Here is a 21,803-nt window from a genome sequence, read left to right as displayed (position 1 = left end):
ATGCAAGGAATCTCCTATGACTTGACATGGCCCAATGGAAAAGTACTGTGTGAGCATGGCAGAGGTGGGCCACAATGAAAAGCCAAGGATCCTTTTAGTAAGATGATTTTTGCCCTTTAACAGTGGGCCCATGTGACCATTGGTGGTCCCAAAGGTTTATGGATGATAATGCCTTTCATCCAAGGTAACTTACTGTGAAATTTTACTAGAAGAACTAAAATGCTATATCATACATATGCTTCAAAACATCAATGACTCACAGCCTGACATGAAATTTTCCATTGCATCAAAATTAGGAACAGATGCATCAATCTTGGATTATTTGGGTAAAGTACATCCAGTTATCCATTCAAGTCTACTTTGCATGCCGGAGGCCTGCCACAAAAAAGGGTGCATATGGGTTGGATGAGGTACGGTCAAGGGGACCCTGGACCCCTAGTCCTGACCCATTTAAGAATCAGGTCGGAAGTTTGGACCCAAACCCAACCATTAAAATTCAAGTCCTGAATCATTTAAGAATAAGGTCAGAATTTTGGACCGAAACCTAATCATTAGTGGAAGTCAAAAAAAGCTGACGCATTAATTTAATGAAGTCAAAAATAGCTGACCCCTTAATATAATGGGTCCAGGCCTATTTTATCACACAGGCACACAAATAATGTTCCATACCATCCAATTTATGATGGCTATCAATTTTGATGGTAAAAATTAGAATGGCCATTGGTCCAAATTCAACAGGTAAAACCAAATGGTCTAGATTACCATGAATGGTGTATGGGTAATAGCTTTTATAAAAAGGCAGTGATCTAAGTCACCCAAAAGAAAACCAAAACCCACATACGTAATTAACTACATTTTCTTGAGTCTCTGGGTCGTGTCTGGATTGAGTCTAGGTTGGTTCCATTTTGGTGTGGGGTCTCTGCGTCTGGATTGACTCTGGATTGGTTCCATCTTTTTGTTACTCAAATAAAGACCTATTTAAAAACTAGGTCCAGATTGGTCGAGCCAATTCCGAGGGGACATAAACCCAACCACTTGTGGCAATTTGGGTCATACTTTTGGACCCAGACCTGCCCCCTGGTTCCAAATTTTGGACCTAGACCCACAAAATGTCAGTTTGGGTCCAATGATCCAATGGGTCAACCCGACCCATTTGCGCCCTAGCCACAAGCAAAGCTTCCATTCTGTTCTGTAAGATTTTCCAACGGCAACGGTTCCCACTCTGACAATGTCGTATAGGGCACTGTCAAGGCCGTCCCATTGTACTGGCCTTACACAAGTCATCCAACAATCTAAACCAATCACCCCCGCTGCTGATAATGTGATAAAGAAGCTCCTGCTGGTAATATGATAATGAAGCTCCTCACGGTCCCTTTATTTGATACATCTGAAATTCAGGTCTAGGCCCAGATCCATGGGTGAGTCAATATCTAATCCCGGACCACTCATTTGCTGGGCTTGAAAATTTAGCATTGAAAGAGAAATAGGGAAGAAACTTGCCTCAAGCGGAGCCAGTTTCAGGCTATGAATTGATGCATTTGCACAGTAGCTTGATGACATTACAAGGTGTGGTGCCGGGCAGATGTGGGGCCCAAATGATATATGCACGTCAACGTGTCCATATGATGCGTGGGATCATTTAGCCCCCCTGTACCAAAACACAGCCAAATGCAGACAAACTACACGTCCCCCATTCAAATATACCGTAGGTGTCCACACTTATTCCCTGTGCCGTGGCCCACCTATGTTTCATATCTGGCTAAACTGTGTACATCCAGGGTAACTTGAGACCTGCATCTGATAGATGGCGTGGATACATCATGTAAGCCTCACTTCTGTCCGGTACCACCATAGCTTATGGTGGTACTGTGCGGACCTGACATTGTTGCCTTTTCCCCCATTCAAAAAAGATGGCCTGCACTACAACCTCACCGAGGACAAGTGAAAGGCAGCACCAGGTTCAGGATTCAAACTTTACCATAAAAGATGCTTCAGCTATCAACGTTGGAGAGAGATGATGACAGAGTAACAGAATGAAGATGAGACTATTTAACAATCACCTATTTGGCTAGGAAGAGCATCATCAATGTACCCTTTTCGATGATATGATTCAATCATGGGCAGGGTGGGTAATGGTGATTAGTTAATGTGGAACTTCTTCCAACAACATGCTATCCATTAGTGATGATGGAAATTAGCAAAACATCCAGCACATTAGAGAAAAACAAATATGCAAAGGATAATAACGGGGGAAAGAAAGAAAAAACAAAGTCCCATTTTTGCAAGTAGTCTGGGTTCTTCGTCCCTTATAGGCGTAAAGGACAGGAGCCAATGCTGGACCATTGGTTAGGGACGGCCGAGTTGTCCCTTGCCTGGCCTTGCTAGACAAAATGTCATTGTTTGTCTAGTCAGAATCGCCGTCTCCTCCGATTACAGCATTCATCGCTGTCGTTAAGAGTTCTTGAGCTTCAGCAAGAGCAGACTCCTTTGCATCAGCCGCATATAGAATCTTTCGAATCGCATCAGCCACCTGCACAAGAAATAGAACAGGTGACAAGGTTTAAAATGTAATGGCATTCATTATCAACTGCAGCTCTATTCATTTTATTCATTGATAACCTCCACTGAGTATAATGCCAGTAGCCGTCGGCAAAATTTTCCCAACAATTAGTTTCTCAACATGCTAAAACTGACTTGTGAAAGGACATCTAAAAGGTTCTAAATTCAATTAAAGGGCATTTAGAGAATTTAAAAAATATGGCCATTTGCAACTTCTCATCACTTTCCCAAGATATCTCAAAAAAAGTGAAGATGCTACACTGTTATCCAGCATTTTCTTCCCTGGTTGAATAGTACCCTCCCACTCTGCTCTTTGTAGTTACATATTAAAAAAGGTTACTAATGCAAATATGCATGTGAAAAGATGCATGAATATTATATATTTAGATTTACTTAGATTATGTTACTTGCAATTTTTCACACTGATATTAAATGTTATAGCTGGCTGATAAAACAAAGAAATCATTGATTTGGTTGCTAACTGATCTCATCATAATCTAAGCTTTATCCAAATTAAATAGGGTCTACTACGTGAATCCTGTTCTGCTATACCTTCAGTTATACCATAGGTTAACAAGTCCTTTCTTACTACCTCCATCCACATCCTTTTGGGCCTCCCTGACATTATCAAAATATCTCTGATATTATCCACATCTCCAGCTCACCAATACTGATAACACTGCCAATATTGAAAATTCCAAGTATCGATGATGCATCTCTAAGAATGGCCAAGGTATTGCTAATATTTTCGACTGTGTAACCAGGTTTTCACTGTATGGCTAGTATGCACACTTGCAACAACAGAATCAGCTCCCTCCTGGTGAACAGTATCCGGATCGACGATAAAGACGGGATCGCTGATGAAACGGTGAGCTATTTTTCCAGCCTCCTCACTAGTGAAAATTGGCACAGACCGAAACTCGACAAGCTCCATTTTGAAGGCTTATCAACAGCTGAGGTCGATCTTCTCGAAGCCCCTTACTCAGCTGAAGAGGTCAAACAGGCCCTTGACAGTATGGCTGGTGAGAAGGCCCCTGGGCCAGATGGTTTTCCCATCCTCTTCTTTCAACAGTTTTGGGAGGTTGTCCAAGGCGATGTGCTGGAATTTCTGGCCGAGTTCCATGATAGAGGCAGGATCTCCAAAAGTTTCGGTGCCTCGTTCATTGCCCTTATCCCAAAAGTTCCGTGAGCTGCTTCCTTGAAAGAATTCAGGCTGATCAGCCTTTTGGGAAGCCCCTACAAAATCCTAGCCAAAGTCCTTGCATCCCGCTTAAGCAAAGTAATTGGGAAGATCATCTCTGGAAATCAATGCGCTTTTATTGCCGGCAGACAGATAGTGGACGCAGCTCTCATCGCGAATGAATGTCCGGATTCTTCCTCATCTTCCGGGAAGAAGACTGTCATCTATAAGTTAGACATTGAAAAGGCATACGACTATGTTGATTGGGGTTTTTTGCTATATCTGATGAAGCGGATGGGTTTTGGGTCGAAGTGGAGAGGTTGGATAAAGGAATGCATCGGTTCTGCCTCGTTCTCCATCCTTTTCAACGGCTCTCCAAAAGGTTTCATCAAGAGCTCGAGGGGCCTCAGGCAAGGTGATCCCCTCTCCCCTTTCTTGTTCCTTATAGTGATGGAAGCCCTATCCATAATGTTGCACAAAAGCCAAGCGGAAGAAGTCTTAAGTGGGATTAAAATCAAAGGCCTGAATACCCCGATATCGTTAATCCAATATGCAGACGACTCCTTGTTATTTTCGGAAGCCACTATTGATAAGGTAGAAAATCTCCGCACCGCTATCCGATGCTTCGAGGCAGTTTCAGGGCTGAAAGTTAATCTCTTGAAGTCCAAAATGTACGGTACCAATCTGGATAGTGTCGAGCTCGAGGCCCTGGCGGGTATCCTTGGGTGCTCCGCGGCTTCTTTTCCCTGCTCTTTCGTCAGTCTCCCCCTCTGCATCGGCAGGCCGCCCATAAGAATGTGGGAGAAAGTTACATCTAGGTTCGAGAAGCTTCTTGCCAGATGGAAGAGTCGATACCTATCTGTAGGCGGTCGCCTCACCCTGATTAAAGCCTCCCTTTCCAACATCCCTATTTATTTTATGTCGTTGTTCAAATGCCCCAGTGCAGTGCTGGCTTCTCTTGAAAAGCTTAGGCGTGATTTCCTTTGGCATGGAAACGATATCAGGAAGAAATTTCACCTGTTGAGATGGAAGGATGTGTGCAGGCGCACGGCAGATGGAGGGGCAGGAATTAGGGATCTCAAGGCTATGAATCAGGCTCTGCTAGGTAAATGGATCTGGAGATTGGGGGATGAAAATGGTAGCTTTTGGAACTCTATTATCAAGCATAAATACGGGAAAGCGAGCGGGGGCCGGTGGACCAAAGAGTCCTCTTACAGGGCGTCAGCAATCTGGAAGGACATTCTAAAAACGAAAAGGGAGGTGCTCAGTGGCATCAGTTTCGAGATTGGTAATGGGGCCAATATCCGATTTTGGGAAGACAACTGGGTGGGGGACAGCCTTCGAAAAGACAGATTCCCGCAGATCTTTGCCCTTGCCCCAGACAAATCTGTCTCCGTGGCAGACTGTTATGAGATAACTGACAGCAACACAGTGTGGAACATTGTCTGCAGGCGAAATTTACAAGACTGGGAAATATCGGAATTCGCCAACCGGCAGGAGTGCATCTGTCTTTTCCCCTGATCAATCGGCTTCCAACAGCCTGATTTGGAAGCTCTGTAAGTCTGGCTGCTTCTCTGTTTCCTCTCTGTACAGCTACATTACCTCCATCAGGCTCCCAAATCAGTCCAGCTGTAAGTCTAGCTGCATCTTTCTGTTTCTGTTTTTTCCAGTTTTTCTGTTTTTTCCTGTTTTTCAGTTCTCTTTTCTTTATAATATAATCATCTTTCAAAAAAAATTATAGGTGTCACTTGTATCACCATTGTATCAATATTGTCAATATTTTTTATTGTGTGAATTTTAGATGTCGCTTATATCTCCATTATATTGGTGATATTTCAATAATATCACCAATTTATCGATATTGCCAAAAATCTATTTATTTAAATAAAAAAAATCCATTTCAATTTTTTTATACATGGGCGATATTGGGACAATATTCTTTCATTTCCTTTCCGGTTGTTGACAATTTCTCGGCAAAATATCATGTATCGTCGATATTCCAAAATATTGATGGATGTTTGGATGGAAGGTCGGATGGATAGATGGGATTTTGATGAGATGGTTGGACTGATTTCTCACGGCAACACACGCTTCTAGGCCCCCATTAAATGGAAGCTTATCATGCGTGCATTCTTTTTGCAATTTTTTGGTGCCTAAATATTCAAATATGTATATTTTAGCATCTCCTGAAGTTTCACCAAAAAATTCCACCACTTTTCCCATGTTCCCCGCATTTCTGATTATCAGCAATATTGATATTGTTTCCGTATCGCTGGCTACTAAAACTTGTAGCAATACCAATACTTCAAACACTACCCACTCCTAACCGGCACGGTTCATGGTCTCCGTTGTACATGACCAAACCATCAAAGTCTACTCTCCCCCATATGAATACATGTTGGTGCTACTCCTAAGTTGCCTCAAATGCATTCATTTCTAATTGTATCCATTTCAGTTAGAGTGGTACACAACAATCACATAAAACTCTAGAGGAACAATCCATTTCTTCCACCCAGCTTGAATTCTATAGGCAACATCCTTCTCAATCTTTCCACTTCATGAATACTTGACTAAGGACCCAAGGCATCGAAAGTGGTCATTTTGGAAACTTCTTGGTCCACAATACTTGACCCCCCGTTTTCACTCCTATTGTTACTATACTTCATGTCATCAATTACTGGTTGCTAACTCATGTGTGAATCAAACATAAGGAATTCTAAATGAGCAAGCATAAAGATACCAACCCATGCCAGTGGTAGACTGAGTGTGTTTCAACACAGAGGTCATGGCTTCGAATGCCATGTGGTGTGTGTTCGTGTGTGTTTGCATGTAAAAAAAAAAAAAAGGCGTAAGGATACCAATGCCAACACAGACAAAAGCATCACATTCAACTTTCTTTTTTCTTTTTCTTTTTTTTTTGGATAGGTAAGCTGGGCTCGCACCTGAGACCTCAATGTCCAAACAAGCCTTGTTTACCATTGAGCTTCAGGCTTGAATCCCCATTCAACATATTTATGAAAGTACACAGTCATACCGGAAGTTTTTCCAACTCAGGAGATTGGCAAAGGATTTCAATGTCACGTAATTTTGCAAAGTAGAACTCTCTTTCTTTATCCAACTGATCCACTGAAAGCTTGAGTTCTTGAATCTGCATGCCAGGATCAGGACAAAATCATTATTTGACATAATTCCAACAGCACTTTGAATCAAAGTGCACTGGCAGATGACCTATCACTGTACTAAATAGAGTTTAAAAAAAGAAAAAAATATAAAGCAAATATGTGTGTAAGCGTCCAGGGCATATTTCAAAAACCCGAAAACTCGACTTGAATAGAATTGACTTGATATTTAATAGTCAAAATAAGAGGTTTTTAGATTAATAATAGATGTTTAAAATAATATGAGTAGAAATCATCTTAATATGTAACAAACATGGTGCACAGCAAACAGGTACTGATGCAGGACATAGAAAATTAAATATGATATGCAAGATTTTAGGCTTATATCCTACCAATTCAGAAACAATCACACAAATTCCACGTCCCACATGAAAATCCAAACATTCAATTAAAAAGGGGAATCTATGCGGGTCCAAGCCGACACAGGCTAGGACTGGACCAATAAAAATTATAAACCAAACGATATCAAAGGGAAATAAAATCAACTACTCATGTATAAAAATCAGTCCCTAATCCAAGGGATTCCCTAATTTCAATTCAGGGAACCCTAAGGTGATAAAAATGGGCAAATCAATTAGGGATCATGTAATCTAGGGTTAGGATTCATGAAAAACGGCTATGAGAGGATAAAAGAGGATAAAAACCTGAGCCAAAAGATGATCCCGCTTGTGGACAGCAACAATGGCCCAAACGGACGTGCGTGTGATCCCGGCCACACGTGTATGAGGCCTACTATTCAGAAAAAGACCACCTTGGCCCTGGTCGGCCAGGGATGGATTCCAAAACTCCCAAATCTCAGCTCGATCTGATGTACGGTTTGTGCGTGGTGCTCCGCCGAAGTTTCAGCTCGCCTACGGGCCGAAATCTAGAAACTTGCTATAATGAAGAAATCTGATGCAACAAAAGAACAAATTCGAAGTACGGATAGTGGGGGAAGATGGAAAAAAAATTATGGAAGATGGGGGTGAATTGGGATCAATGTGGCTTCGCACCACGGTAGTTAGCCCTTCGAAAAGGGAGGGTTTCGCACCCACTTTTGAATTCTTTCACAACTCACGAAGAGAGCAGAAAAATAAAGCAAGAATTTTTTTATTAACTTCAATGAATAAAAAGAAGTACAAGGGGTGCTTATTTATAGGGAGAACCCTATACCCAAAAACTCGCACCATGTGCGACACCTATTACTTGGTGATGAAGTAAACTAAAATAAAAACCAAACAAGGTAATCTAAAGCGTTCACGATGTTCTAAATAATAACAATAAGTAAAACCTAAAATATAAAACTAATCCGACGAGTGGGCCACGATCATGAGATCCCATGGTGGGCTTTTCTTGACTATCGGGCCACTTTTCTGAACCAAAACTTGTCTTCTAGCCAGGAGGCCCTCCCTGGACGTCGTCATCGAGCCAAATCAATGGTGGGGTCCTCCTTCTGCGTACGTACGTGCGTAGGGGTGGTGGTGTGCGGGCGTGCGTGTGCACGATGTCCTCATCAACTCTCCCCGGCTGCGAAGATTTCGCCACTGGCGAAATAAAACTCCTGAACCGCTCTAGGATGTCGGGGTCAAGTCTCTGAAGCTCCTCTTCAGTAAGCCACGCGCTGTCCGAAGTTGGGCGTGACTTCCATTTAACTAGGTATTTCTGAAACCCGCCATCCGACGTGGAAATTATCTCATGGTCCAGGATATCCTCTATTTCCTCTCTGGGTGTGTGAAGGCTAGGTATGGGAGACAGAGGCTGGGATGAAAGGTCGGGAAGAGGCCATGGATCAAAGGGTAAGGTTGGGATATCAGGATAGGTGGGCGAAGGGCCGGACAAAGTATCAATGGGTCCCTGAAAAGCAACTAGATCCTCCACATTGAATGTGGAACTAATTCCCATGGAAGGCGGAAGATCTACCTCATACGCATTGAGACCGTTTCGCTTTATAATTTTGAAGGGCCCAGCACTACGCGCGTGTAACTTATAAACAGCCCCCGGAGGGTACCGCTCGGGCCTGATACGGACCATCACAGAGTTCCCAATATTGAACTCTTTGAAACGTCTATGTAGGTCTGCAGAAAATTTATAATGCTCATTACTAGTAGTGATCTTTCGCCTGATTTCTTGATGCAATGAATGTATGTGATGCGCAAAAGACTCTGCCGACTCTGATGGCCTATGAGACAATGACATGAGGATAAGATCAATAGGTTTCATAGGCTTATAACCAGTAACGACTTCAAAAGGACTTAGACCTGTGGACCTATTGACAGAACTATTGTATGCAAACTCGGCTGTGGGTAGTACGGCATCCCATGTCCTGGTATGCTCCCCCACTAAACAACGAAGTAAACTCCCTAGGCTCCTATTAACCACCTCAGTCTGGCCATCGGTCTGAGGGTGGTAGGCAGAAGAAAACTGGAGCCTAGTATTCATCATGTGCCATAGTGTCTTCCAAAAGTAACTCATGAATCTCACGTCACGGTCAGACACTATGGTTTTTGGTAACCCATGCAGTTTGACAACCTCACTAAAGAATAGCTTGGCAACATGAGAGGCGTCGGAGGTCTTAGAACAAGGAATGAAGTGGGCCATTTTAGAGAAACGGTCCACGACAACGAATATGGAGTCATGCTTTCGAATAGTCTTGGGAAGTCCAAGCATGAAGTCCATACTGATGTCCTGCCAAGGGATGAATGGGACTGGCAAAGGTGTATATAATCCTGTATTCTGTTTCCTCTGCTTTGCCAGTTGACAAGTACGACATTGCCTTATAATTTTGGCCACGTCCCGCTTGAGGCTTGGCCAATGAAATCTATCCTCCACTAAGGCAATGGTCTTGTCACGACCGAAATGACCTGCAACCCCCCCTGAATGTAACTCCTAGACAAGAAAATCGCGAAGGGAGGTGCGTGGTATGCACAAGCGGTCACTCCTAAACAAATATCCGTCCAAAATCAAATACTCATTGTTAGCTCCTGACGGACTCTCTAATAAAGACATATACACAACTCCAAAATCTGGACACTCAGAATACTCTTCTTTGATGCGCTCAAGGCCCGTAACTTCAACGTTCATGGAGTTGAGTAATGCGACTCGACGACTAAACGCGTCGGCAGGCTTATTCTCTACACCGGCCTCGTGCTTAAGCACAAAAGTGTACTCTTAAAGGAATTGAACCCACTTAGCGTGCCTGGGGCTTAATTTCTTTTGAGAGTTCAAGTATCTTAAGGCCTCGTGATCTGAGAACAAGACGAATTCTTGCGGTAACAGGTAATGTCGCCAATGGCGTAGTGATTGCACTACCGCGTAGAATTCCTTGTCATAGGTGGAATATCTTTGCTTCGCCTCATTCAGTTTCTTACTAAAAAAGGCGACAGGGTGCCCTTCCTGGCTGAATACTCCTCCTATGCCAACTCCTGACGCGTCACATGCGACTTCAAAAGCTTTTGAAAAATCTGGAAGTCGCGTGACTGGAGCTTCGGTCATCTTGACCTTTATCTCCTTGAAGGCCTTCGAGGCGGCCTTTGTCCATTGAAACTCTTCCTTTTTTATGCAGTCCGTGATGGGAGCCACAATGGAACTGAAGCCTCGAATGAACCGCCTATAAAAAGTGGCTAAGCCATGAAAGCTGCGCACCTCATGAATATTGCGGGGTTCAGGCCAATTAACGATGGCCTTGACCTTCTCGGGATCCGCCGATACGCCCTCAGCTGACACAATAAAACCTAAGAAGATCACACTACTAGACAAGAACGCGCACTTCTTTAGGTTGGCGTACAACTTCTCGGCCCTAAGGATCCCACAAACTTGCCTCAAATGGTTGAGGTGTTGCTCCTTAGTCATGCTATAAATCAAGATATCATCAAAGTATACGACCAGGAACTTCCCCATGAAGGGTCTCAACACTTGGGTCATCACACGCATGAAAGTGCTTGGGGCATTAGTTAACCCAAAAGGCATAACTAGCCACTCATATAGCCCATCCTTCGTCTTGAAAGCCGTCTTCCACTCATCACCAGGGCGTATACGGATTTGGTGATACCCACTTTTGAGGTCGATTTTTGAGAAGATAGTAGCATTAGCCATCATATCTAGCATGTCATCAAGACGCGGTATGGGGAATCGATACTTGATTGTGATTTTGTTGATGGCCCTACTATCAACACACATCCTCCATGTGCCATCCTTCTTAGGTGTAAGAAGGGCGGGCACGGCACACGGACTCATGCTCTCTCGAATGAAACCCTTCTCTAGGAGTTCATCAATCTGCCTCTTCAACTCAGCGTGCTCCTTCGGGTTCATTCTGTAATGTGGGAGGTTTGGTAGAGTTGCCCCAGGGATTAAGTCAATGGCATGTGGTATATCCCTCATAGGGGGAAGCTCATTCGGTAAATCATCAGGAAAAACATCACGAAACTCGTGTACTACCTAAATGACCTCAGTGGGTAACTCTACGCTAGTCTCTGGTACACTCTCCCTAGCCACAAGGGCGTATATCATCGAGTCCGCCTCCGTCTCTCGCTCAAAGTCTTTGGCATTCAAAATATGGAGCGGTTTGGACTTGGACTTCGACTCCTTCACTTCTTTGGGCTGCTCACACCACTTTGTGTGGTGAACTCTTTTCCAGTTGTATTCTTGGGTGGTAGAGGATTTAGCTTGACCTTCTTGCCCTCAAACCAGAATGTACACACATTTGAACAACCAAATATGGTAACATCCCTGTCATAGAGCCACGGCCTACCCAGAATGACATGACCCACATCCATAGGAACAACATCACACCAAATTGTGTCTTTATAAGATCCGAACTGAATAGGGATAAGACAGCGGTGCGAGACTGGAATGGATGTTTCATCAACCCAGGAGACTCTATAGGGCTGAGGATGGGCTTCCAGCTTCAAGCCCAAACGACTCACAGTGCTAGTCGATGCCACGTTGGCACAACTACCACTATCCACGATCATCTTACAACTCTTTTCCCCACATTTTGCATAAGTGTAGAAGATTGTGTTGCGGCGCTAGTCATCAGTATTCTTGGCTTGAGCCAGGGCACAACGCACAATTGCGAGGGTCAAAGACTCTTGTGCTCCCTCTTCCTCATCACTAGGGGTTCCGACTGGCTCGTATTCCTCCTCCTCACTATCACTCTCTGGGGGCACTACTTCCACTTGCCCATCAATAAGGAGTACTTTAGTGCCCTCTCTCATGCCGCACTGGTGAGCAAAGTGACCAAACCCCTGACACCTAAAACACCTAGTGGCCCCACTTCCACGTGAACTAGACCCAACAATCTCTTTACCCTTATCATCCTTAGGTCTGGGCTGAACATTAGGGGAAGGTTTGTTTTGAAATCCCGTGTTAGGTCTAGCCCCAGAGGGGTTGGCCTTAGTACCGGATTCGCGAAAGTCAAACCGCCTTCCCACATATGCTTTAAGGTATTGCTTGACATCTAACACTACTTGGTACAACTGTTCGATAGTGTCTATGTCTTTAGCGAGCAATTCTCTCCTAATGTTGGGACGGAGGCCCATTTTAAAACGAACAAGGGTGAGTACGGGGTCCTCATCAACCTCACAGTGGGTCGAGTACTCTTCGAATTTCTCAATATAGTCAGCAACACTCATGGAACCCTGTCGAAGAGACTGCCACTCCTCAATCAACCGCATGCGATAAGAGAAAGGGAGGTACTTCTCTTTCAGCGTTTCTTTCATTTCTCCCCAATGGACTATTGGAAGTTCCCTCGCTCTTTCTTTTTTTCGCTCAACTGTCGCCCAAAACCTCTTTGCTTGACCCACAAGCTTCATCTTGGCGAATCGGACTCGTTGAGCATCCGACATATCATAGCACTCAAAATAGTGGTCCATATCCGCCAACCAATCTAAAAAAGCTTTAGGGTCCAAGTGGCCATCAAAAGTAGGGGCATCTACCCTAACTCCCTTGAGGAGTTGTGCATCTGGGTCATATTGATCATGATGTCCCTCACGGGGTGGGTGCACAGGTACGCGCCCATAACCACCTCCTTGGCCGCCTCCATTCCTTGGTCTAACCTCCTGACCAATTGCCTGAGATTAGGCATCCTCCCCAGTGGTGGGGTTGGCCCTGAAGGACGCCTCTATTTCTTCGAAGCGTTTATCTATGTGTTGTTCTAAATGCTTATTCAAGGACTCAACTTGCTGGGCTAACTTGGCCACTGTTTCTTGTAGTTGCTCCATGTTTAGTGTGGGGTGCAAACCGAAACCGCGACCCGTACGTGTGGGCATACACTGACTTGCTCAACTTAAGGACCTGTTATGACAACTATATGCGTCTAAAAACTAAATGACCCTACGAGACTCTATATGAAGGAGGCTTCACACTGTTACTAAAATTCAGCTATATATGATGGACTGAATGCATGAAGGACTCAAACAAACTAAACCCTAAATATGTGGTGAATTTCCCTACAAGAACCCTAGTCTCTGATACCAAATTTGATGCAGGACATGGAAAATTAAATATGATATGCAAGATTTCAGGCTTAGATCCTACCAATTCAGAAACAATCACACAAATTCCACGTCCCACATGAAAATCCAAACATTCAATTAAAAAGGGGAATCTATGCGGGTCCAAGCCGACACAGGCTAGGACTGGACTAATAAAAATTATAAACCAAACGATATCAAAGGGAAATAAAATCAACTACTCATGCATAAAAATCAGTCCCTAATCCAAGGGATTCCCTAATTTCAATTCAGGGAACCCTAAGGTGATAAAAATGGGCAAATCAATTAGGGATCATGTAATCTAGGGTTAGGATTCATGAAAAACGGCTATGAGAGGATAAAAGAGGATAAAAACCTGAGCCAAAAGATGATCCCGCGTGTGGACAGCAACAATGGCCCAAACGGACGTGCATGTGATCCCGGCCACACGTGTATGAGGCCTACTATTCAGAAAAAGGCCACCTTGGCCCTGGTCGGCCAGGGATGGACTCCAAAACTCCCAAATCTCAGCTCGATCCGATGTACGGTTTGTGCGTGGTGCTCCGCCGAAGTTTCAGCTCGCCTACGGGCCGAAATCTAGAAACTTGCTATAATGAAGAAATCTGATGCAACAAAAGAACAAATTCGAAGTACGGATAGTGAGGGAAGATGGAAAAAAAATTATGGAAGATGGGGGTGAATTGGGATCAATGTGGCTTCGCACCACGGTAGTTAGCCTTTCGAAAAAGGAGGGCTTCGCACCCACTTTTGAATTCTTTCACAACTCACGAAGAGAGCAAAAAAATAAAGCAAGAATTTTTTTATTAACTTCAATGAATAAAAAGAAGTACAAGGGGTGCTTATTTATAGGGAGAACCCTATACCCAAAAACTCGTACCATGTGCGACACCTATTACTTGGCGATGAAGTAAACTAAAATAAAAACTAAACAAGAAAATCTAAAGCGTTCACGATGTTCTAAATAATAACAATAAGTAAAACCTAAAATATAAAACTAATCCGACGAGTGGGCCACGATCATGAGATCCCATGGTGGGCTTTTCTTGACTATCGGGCCACTTTTCTGAACCAAAACTTGTCTTCTAGCTAGGAGGCCCTCCCTGGACGTCGTCATCGAGCCAGATCGATGGTGGGGTCCTCCTTCTGCGTACGTACGTGCGTAGGGGTGGTGGTGTGCGGGCGGGCGTGTGCACGATGTCCTCATCAGGTACTCCCGTGCGCACATTAGTCATGAGGGCAGGCATTCAAATCTCAGGCTCCCACTTTGCATCTTCTTCTTTTTTAAACACTTCACTCAGCTCAAGTCGACCAAGTTGGCGAGCCAACTCGACCGGTATTGGCGAGTTAGAATCAAGCCTCACTCATCATCTAGTTCCCAAGTGACTCAGCTAGAAATCCTGTCGACTCGGGCAGGTTTTGAGCCAACTTGCCAAGTTTTTAAAATATGCTCCAGGGATGCTAACTCTCAGAAGCTAAAGGAAATTATGAAAATTGTGAAGCAACACTAGAGATATGGCATGAGAACTGATTGTAGATAAATAACAATAACAATAACAACAACAACAACAACATTAGGAAAAATAATAATAATATAAAAAAATTCAATGCTTGACAGCCCCTTGGTTACAATGAAACCAGAATCCACATTCATCAAAGATATCGAGCACTCGGTATCACTTCTCAAATGGATAGAATATGAAATGGGGTAAAACTAAAAGTCTTCTCTTACGCATTATTACACAATTGCATGTCCCATCAGTTAAAGGAAACTCAGACACCTCTCACAGAGATCATAATCAATCGGTTGCTGATCCCATTCCTAGTTCAACAATGGTCACTTCCATGACCAGTCTCAACAACATACACTAACAAGAAGTTACCCACTTTTGAGGCCAATGATAAGTTTTTATGGCAATGTTATCATGCTACTAAACTTGCATATAACTATTGATATAAACCTCAAGCTTGAACACTTATTGTGCATGATCCCACAACCAGGGAAAAACCTTCATATTGCAGCAAATCATTACTGATACTGAATTAGTTATTCTCTATCCGAAACATTTCAACTGCGGGACAAGATCCATACATAGGAGGAGCTTATAAGCAAAACATTATCTTAGAAAGTGAGAAGATCTAATGCCTGGTACCTGTTCAGTCAATGCCTGAATCTGCCCTCCAGAATTTGCCCCACCTGACACTGCAGATAGTTTTACTTGCTCAGGACCTACATACATGGTTTTTTCATAGTAAAATCAACAAAACCAGCAGAGAATAACGCCACAACCATATGTAACTTAATACTACAAGCTAACCAGAAATATGGATCCCTGTCCCATCTACGGAACTGTGGTTTGGTAAGTCGCTTGCTTGCAGTGATTTTGGACCTTTCTGCAAAACCTTCAGATTCCGCTTCTTTGCCCCCTTGCATCTACGCTCCACCGGGTTATAATTCCTATAAGCAATAAAGGATACTTAGGGAATACCATTCATCTGCATTTCACCAAAAAGTTTTAGGGGTACCAGAGATATATGCAAATGTCTCACTCTCACCATTCATTTGCATTTCACCAAAAAGTTTTAGGGGTACCAGAGATATATGCAAATGTCTCACTCTCAGAGAGAGGTTGCATACTCATTCATAATGCCGCCATTTACAACGGCCGTGCTTTCACCAGCATTTTAACTTCAATATGCTACCAGAATGCCAGTTAAGAAAGAAATTAGCATCAAGACTTAACATAACTAATAAAGGTAGCAGCTATATGCCATGAATATTGTTTTAGCACATGAAGGTACCCAGTGAGTGATAGAGAACTTCAATATTCAGATGCCAAAGCATATATACTAAAAATACCAGCCTCTGAAAGAATAACCAGGAAATGATATCAAAATTAGGTATGGATGTCAATTCCCTATTTGACCAGACTCAATAGCAGGGGAATGTGCTTTCAATAAGAAACCAATGGGCTACTGGTGTTTTATAGTTAAATAATTTCTCATCAGGCAGGATTAACTGAAACATCTATAAGAGTTTGGGGACTTAGTGCAGAGTGGAGCCTCTGGAGACAGGGAGTTGTTCTGGTTATGTCTTTGAGATGTTTGAAGAGAGAAGAATTAAGTAGTATAAGGGGGCAGAGCTACAAGGCACTCAGCAATAAAATGACATCACCATAAACAAGTAGATTCTTCACTAAGTTTGTTACTACTTCATGTCAAGCTATTAATTATTGATAGAAGAGGTCTTCACTCCAGCCTCCTTGTAAAACTTTGAAATTATTGTTAAATCCCTACTAAAAACAAAATGAAGAGCACTTCCCTCTCCTTAATTCAATTTTATTTATATTTTCCCCATGGCCTTTCTAGTACAGAACAATAAACTCCAGTGATAGTTCATCACTATTTTCAAAATGGTGGGACTCATCAACTCTGCATGCGGCAGAAATCCAGACCTTATCGTGAGACTAAAAATAACCTGAAAATCGAACTGATCAAAGATCAGCTCAAGTGATGGCTATCAATGGATAGTTAACTGTAATGTCAATGAACAAATTTTGGTAGGTGAAATCTGATGTCTAAGATTTTCCCATCAGCAACTCTTTGCTTATGCACCATCCACAACAGGCTCCCAATTTTGGAAGTGGATTCTCATAATGTAAGTCACATGGAAGGTAGGTCAATCACAAACATTCTTTAAGTGGTGGTAAAGTATCATCACATCGAACATGTATCAAATTGGATTCAACTCGGAAAAGGCTACCAACTTCCAAAACAGACCAAAATGCCTTGTAATCAACCATTAACCCCCTCAGCTGTTTGGCAAATTGAAATCATTTCTAGGGGGTATTTAATCAAAATTACAAAATATCAAGAGAAGCTCCACTTCTTCCAAAGAACTGACAAATATTGACTAGAAAAGGTAAAATGGAATCTCATAAACAATAATTTTTCGAGGACCAAGAAATTAGCTAAAGTTTTGAGTTTTTACAGTTCAGATTGTTTTATGTTCAGGGCATGAAATTAGCTAAACTGTAACAAGTTTTCACCATTTTAGAGAGTTAGAAAGTTTGAGATCAGAGAGGAAATTGCGGAGAAGATTATAAGAACAAGTGAGTAAGATCAGGGCTATTCATTGGTGGGGCTCACCAGGAACATTTCCTATATCAAAAGTCAAGCGGTTCCACTCAAATGTTGGGACTCACATAATCAGAAAGAAGCACATGAAGAATGACAAATGGTCAATATTCAATGTAACCATGAGGTCTACCTAATAAGCAGACCAACCTATTTTTTGTCAAGGCATATTAGAGTCAAGGTGGTCCTCAACTCTAAAAGTTCGAACTGATAGAGAGTGGCGAATCAATCCCTTTATCCCATAGACTAGGTTAGGCCCTCAACTGAACCCTCCTTGATTTTGGATGTATACATTACATTGACAAAAAGAAACAGTTTCCTTCCTTGATTTGCATTTCCCTTTCCTATGGCCCACTAGAGTTTTGGATCAGGTTGAAAATTGGGCCTATAGAGTTTCAAGGGGTGCCGCATCACGTGCACTGCTTAGATTATGTGCCCATGACACGTGTGTAAAGGTGCGCACAGGTGCTCACATAAGAGGTGCGGAGGTGAGCATTCCTCTCTCTCTCTCTCTCTCTCTCTCTCTCTCTCTCTCTCTCTCTCTCTCTCTCTCTCATATATATATATGTGTGTGTGTGTGTGTGTGTGTGTGTATGTATATGTATATGTATGTGTGTGTGTGTGTAGACAGACACACACACATATATCTGTGAAAGGCCTTTGTGCAAATATAGATGACAACTCTATTCCTATATTTCTTATTCGGTGCTTTTAGTGTCTATGCAATTGCATCATGTAGCTCCTCATCTATCTCAAGGTATTCAAAATCGGTTACGCAACAGCTGTAACAGCCGTTACATAACAGTACCGGTCATAACCATTACGTTTTACGGGGTCTAAACGGCCGTTACAGAAAAAAATAGGTTGTAAAGGCCCTATAACGGTCCTTTAACAGTTTTTTCAAAAAATAAAAAATGGTTGTAATGGCCGTTACAGCCCGTAGCATAACGGTAACGGTGGTGGCCATTACGGCCACCATTACTGTTTTGGAACACCTTGATCTATCTAGATGTGACACGCTCCATATAACTCTTCCCATTTCTCCTACTTCTTTGTATTATGGGACTCAATCACAACAAACAAAACCTCAATCGAATAGAGATGCAAAAACATCTTGAAGGTGAACATGGTTTTAAATAGAAATGTGGTGTGCAACTCACATGGACACCGAAACAAGTACGAATTTGCCCAACTTATTTTGTTTCAGTCTGTTCTACTCAGTTTTGGTCCCATTTCAGCCTGGTGACTGGTTGACAGCCCAGCCAAGTTCTCCATTTCAGGCGATATCTAGAACTATGAATGTGATCATGAGCAGGCACTGATATCTAACAGATGGGATCTGACTGTTAACTATCACCGAATTAATTAGCAAAAAAATGACCCTACCTCTTGAACAAACAATTGACCATAACCATATAGGTTCTGACAAGACCCTACTAATCAGCACTTTGGAAAATAAAATAGAAGTCTCTAAGTTCCATAGACAAACTGCAAAATTTTACCAGTTCGTAATACAAAATAGGGAGCTAAAGATATTGAAATGCAGATCATGTTGCACGCCCAACTATTCAAGTCATTCATAATGGGACAATGTCAAGGACAAATTTTTATGCCCTTTTCCCTTTTGAATGGAAAATGGCCAATGATATAATCTCCCAAAAAACAAATCCCAATAATAAAATTGTATCCAGAAATGCTTCTAAAACTTTCAGTGTTTTTAAAATCACTACAAGTCTATAAGTTTCTGCATGCCTCCATTATATTTTTTTTTCGAGGGGTACATGCCTCAATATTTAGTTAACATTGTACTGGGAAACGACCAGAGCAATGTATTCCATCTTGCCGTGGGTGGTAGACTCTCGTGAGTTTCAACACTCAGTCAAGGGTTTGAGTATCCATAGGTGGTGAAAAACCACTACGGCGTGAGTGTGTGGGGTGTGTGTGCGTGGGTTAAGGGTTCGAGTATCCATAGGTGGTGAAAACCAACTACGGCGTGAGTGTGTGGGGTGTGTGTGCGTGGGTTTTTTAATTAATTTATTTATTTATTTAAAGCAACTAGAATCAAAAGAGGAAAAAACTAAATTCAACATTGAATATCTACCTGATTTTTCACCTATAAAAGTAAAGGAACTCACACATAGAAATCGACTTATGGAGGAGAAAAGGGACTGTGGAATGATTGTTCACAGTCCACTAATATAGAACTAATTTTAACTATGCAAATATCAACTATTTAGTGGGTGAAGCTCTTTCCAGTATGCTTCTAAAAGGCCAGGCAGAAGGCATTTTAAACGGCATCAAAATTGAAGGCATGGGCAGCCCGGTCTCCCACGTGCAATTTGCAGACGACATCCTCATTTTTTTAGAGGCCTCCTCTGATAAGATGGACAACCTGCGACACAACAATCCGCTGTTTCGAGGTGGTATCTGGCCTGCGGGTTAACATGGGCAAATCTAAGATCTATGGGGTTAATTTGGAAGAAGGTGAAGTCCTCTCCTATGCGAGACGCTTTGGTTGCAGCGCAGACTCATTTCCGAACTCCTATGTGGGCCTCCCGCTCTGCATTGGTGCTCCCCCTAAATCGGCCTGGAACATAGTCATCAGCAGGTTTGAGATTTTCCTGGCCAAATGGCAATGTCGCTTTCTATCCCTCGGAGGTCGCCTTGCTCTCATCAAATCCGCCCTTTCCAATCTCCCCATATACTTTATGTCCTTATTCAGAGGCCCTTCTTCTGTGTTGGCTTCGATCGACAAGCTGCGTCGTGATTTTTTGTGGCATGGTAAAGAGGACAAGAAAAGAATGCACCTGCAGGGATGGAAGCATGTTTGCAGGCATCAGAATGATGGCGGAGCAGGCATTAGAGATCTCAAGTGCATGAACAGGGCCCTCCTTAGAAAGTGGATATGGAGGCTGGGTTCGGAAGACGGCAGTTTATGGAATTATCTCATCAAGAGCAAGTATGGCCGCTCGTCTGGGGGGTGGTGGACTAATCCCTCATCAGCCTACAGAGCCTCCAACATCTGGAAAGGAATTCGTCGCATTCAAAATGAGGTTGTTAAAGGCGTCGAGTTCGAGTTAGGCAGAGGAGACAGGATCAGATTCTGGAAGGACCAATGGGTAGGAGAAAGGCCCCTTAAAGATATTTTCCCTTCCATCTATCGGATAGCCTCCTACAAAGACATCAGCGTTGCCGATAGTTACTCATGTATGGGAGGGAAGAGGAAGTGGAACGTCCAGTGCAGAAGAAATTTGGAAGATTGGGAGATCCCTATCCTGGCCAATCTGCTTGACTGTATTTATAAATCCAACCCCGGCCGCGACGCAGATGGCAGAACAATCTGGAAAATGGAGAAGTCCTCTTCCTTCTCAGTCAGCTCCTTTTACAAGATGATTCTTCCTCCTCAACTTCCTGAAGTAGCCCATCCTTCTGGTCTTGTTTGGTCCTACTCTGCGCCCCCTAAAATTGCGGCGTTTGCTTGGTTGGTTGTCAATAAGAAGATTCTCACCATCGACAATCTGGAGAAAAGAGGGATGATTCTTCCCAACGTTTGTCTATGTTGTAGGAAGAACGCGGAGTCGATAGATCATTTACTAATCCACTGTCCCTTCATATTCCATCTCCCAAATATGGGTGGATTTCGCTAGAAGGTTTCAAATCAATTGGTGCATTTCTAGTTCTATGAATCTCCTTCTTCAAGCTTAGCATGGCTTTAGATTTGGGAAGAAGAAGACAGATTTGGAGGATGGTCCTTCTCGCTATATGGTGGCCGGTATGGGTCGAGAGAAATGAAAGATGTTTTCGAAACTCTTCCTCCTCGGCGGAGTCCTTTTCTTTCAAAGTTTCGAAGATGGTGGTCGAGTGGGCCACGAATGCAGATTCCGTAGGGTGAATTTGCTTACAATGGGTCTTGTTCTGCCTCAGGGTGAATTTGCTTACAATAGTACCAAACCGTACAATAAGCTGGTCTCTTCTGCGATAATCAGTGGTGTTAAACCAAAGAAACTAATCAATTTGGTATCATTACCTATTACTAGAAAACCAAGCCAAGATGCCGAAAGCTTTTTTGAAGTGGAAAATAGCCCTTAGCAATGAAAGTTACAACTGGCTAGTGTGGTTGGCTTTCAAATGGCAGATTGGCCAAAGTGTTGTGACTAGCTTTCAAATGGTAGAATGGTCAAGAGTGTAACGAGTAGCTGCTCACCAAACATCAACCTTCCTCTTTTTCCTAGGATCTTGGAACCAACCATGGCAGGGTTTCGCAGCAACACCATTCATATG

General features: G+C 42.9%; 1 protein-coding gene across 1 annotated transcript; it reads right to left on the bottom strand.

Annotated features, from left to right (window-relative positions):
• Positions 1-2,078: 2,078 nt before the first annotated feature.
• LOC131233701 (microtubule-associated protein RP/EB family member 1B-like) lies at positions 2,079-17,188 on the bottom strand. Its single transcript, XM_058230488.1, has 6 exons — positions 17,166-17,188; positions 16,024-16,056; positions 15,704-15,843; positions 15,539-15,615; positions 6,774-6,887; positions 2,079-2,530 (listed from the first exon to the last, which is right to left on the bottom strand). The coding sequence occupies exons 1-6, from the start codon at positions 17,186-17,188 to the stop codon at positions 2,405-2,407; spliced, it is 513 nt and encodes a 170-aa protein (XP_058086471.1). The 3' UTR covers positions 2,079-2,404.
• Positions 17,189-21,803: the final 4,615 nt, after the last annotated feature.

This window comes from Magnolia sinica, chromosome 18 (genome assembly GCF_029962835.1).
Source record: "Magnolia sinica isolate HGM2019 chromosome 18, MsV1, whole genome shotgun sequence".
Classification (NCBI taxonomy): domain Eukaryota; kingdom Viridiplantae; phylum Streptophyta; class Magnoliopsida; order Magnoliales; family Magnoliaceae; genus Magnolia; species Magnolia sinica.
Note: the sequence above shows the minus strand (reverse complement) of the source record. Positions and strands in the feature narration are given on the sequence as shown.

Bases quoted from the DNA above. Each gene is read 5' to 3' on its own strand.
- LOC131233701 (XM_058230488.1), bottom strand. From the start codon at position 17,188: ATGGTTGATTACAAGGCATTTTG. The intron at 15,616-15,703 runs GTTAGCTTGTAG...CCATGTATGTAG, and splicing joins GACAGGGATCCATATTTCTG to GTCCTGAGCAAGTAAAACTA. The intron at 2,531-6,773 runs GTATGACTGTGT...TTTCTTGTGCAG, and splicing joins CTGAGTTGGAAAAACTTCCG to GTGGCTGATGCGATTCGAAA.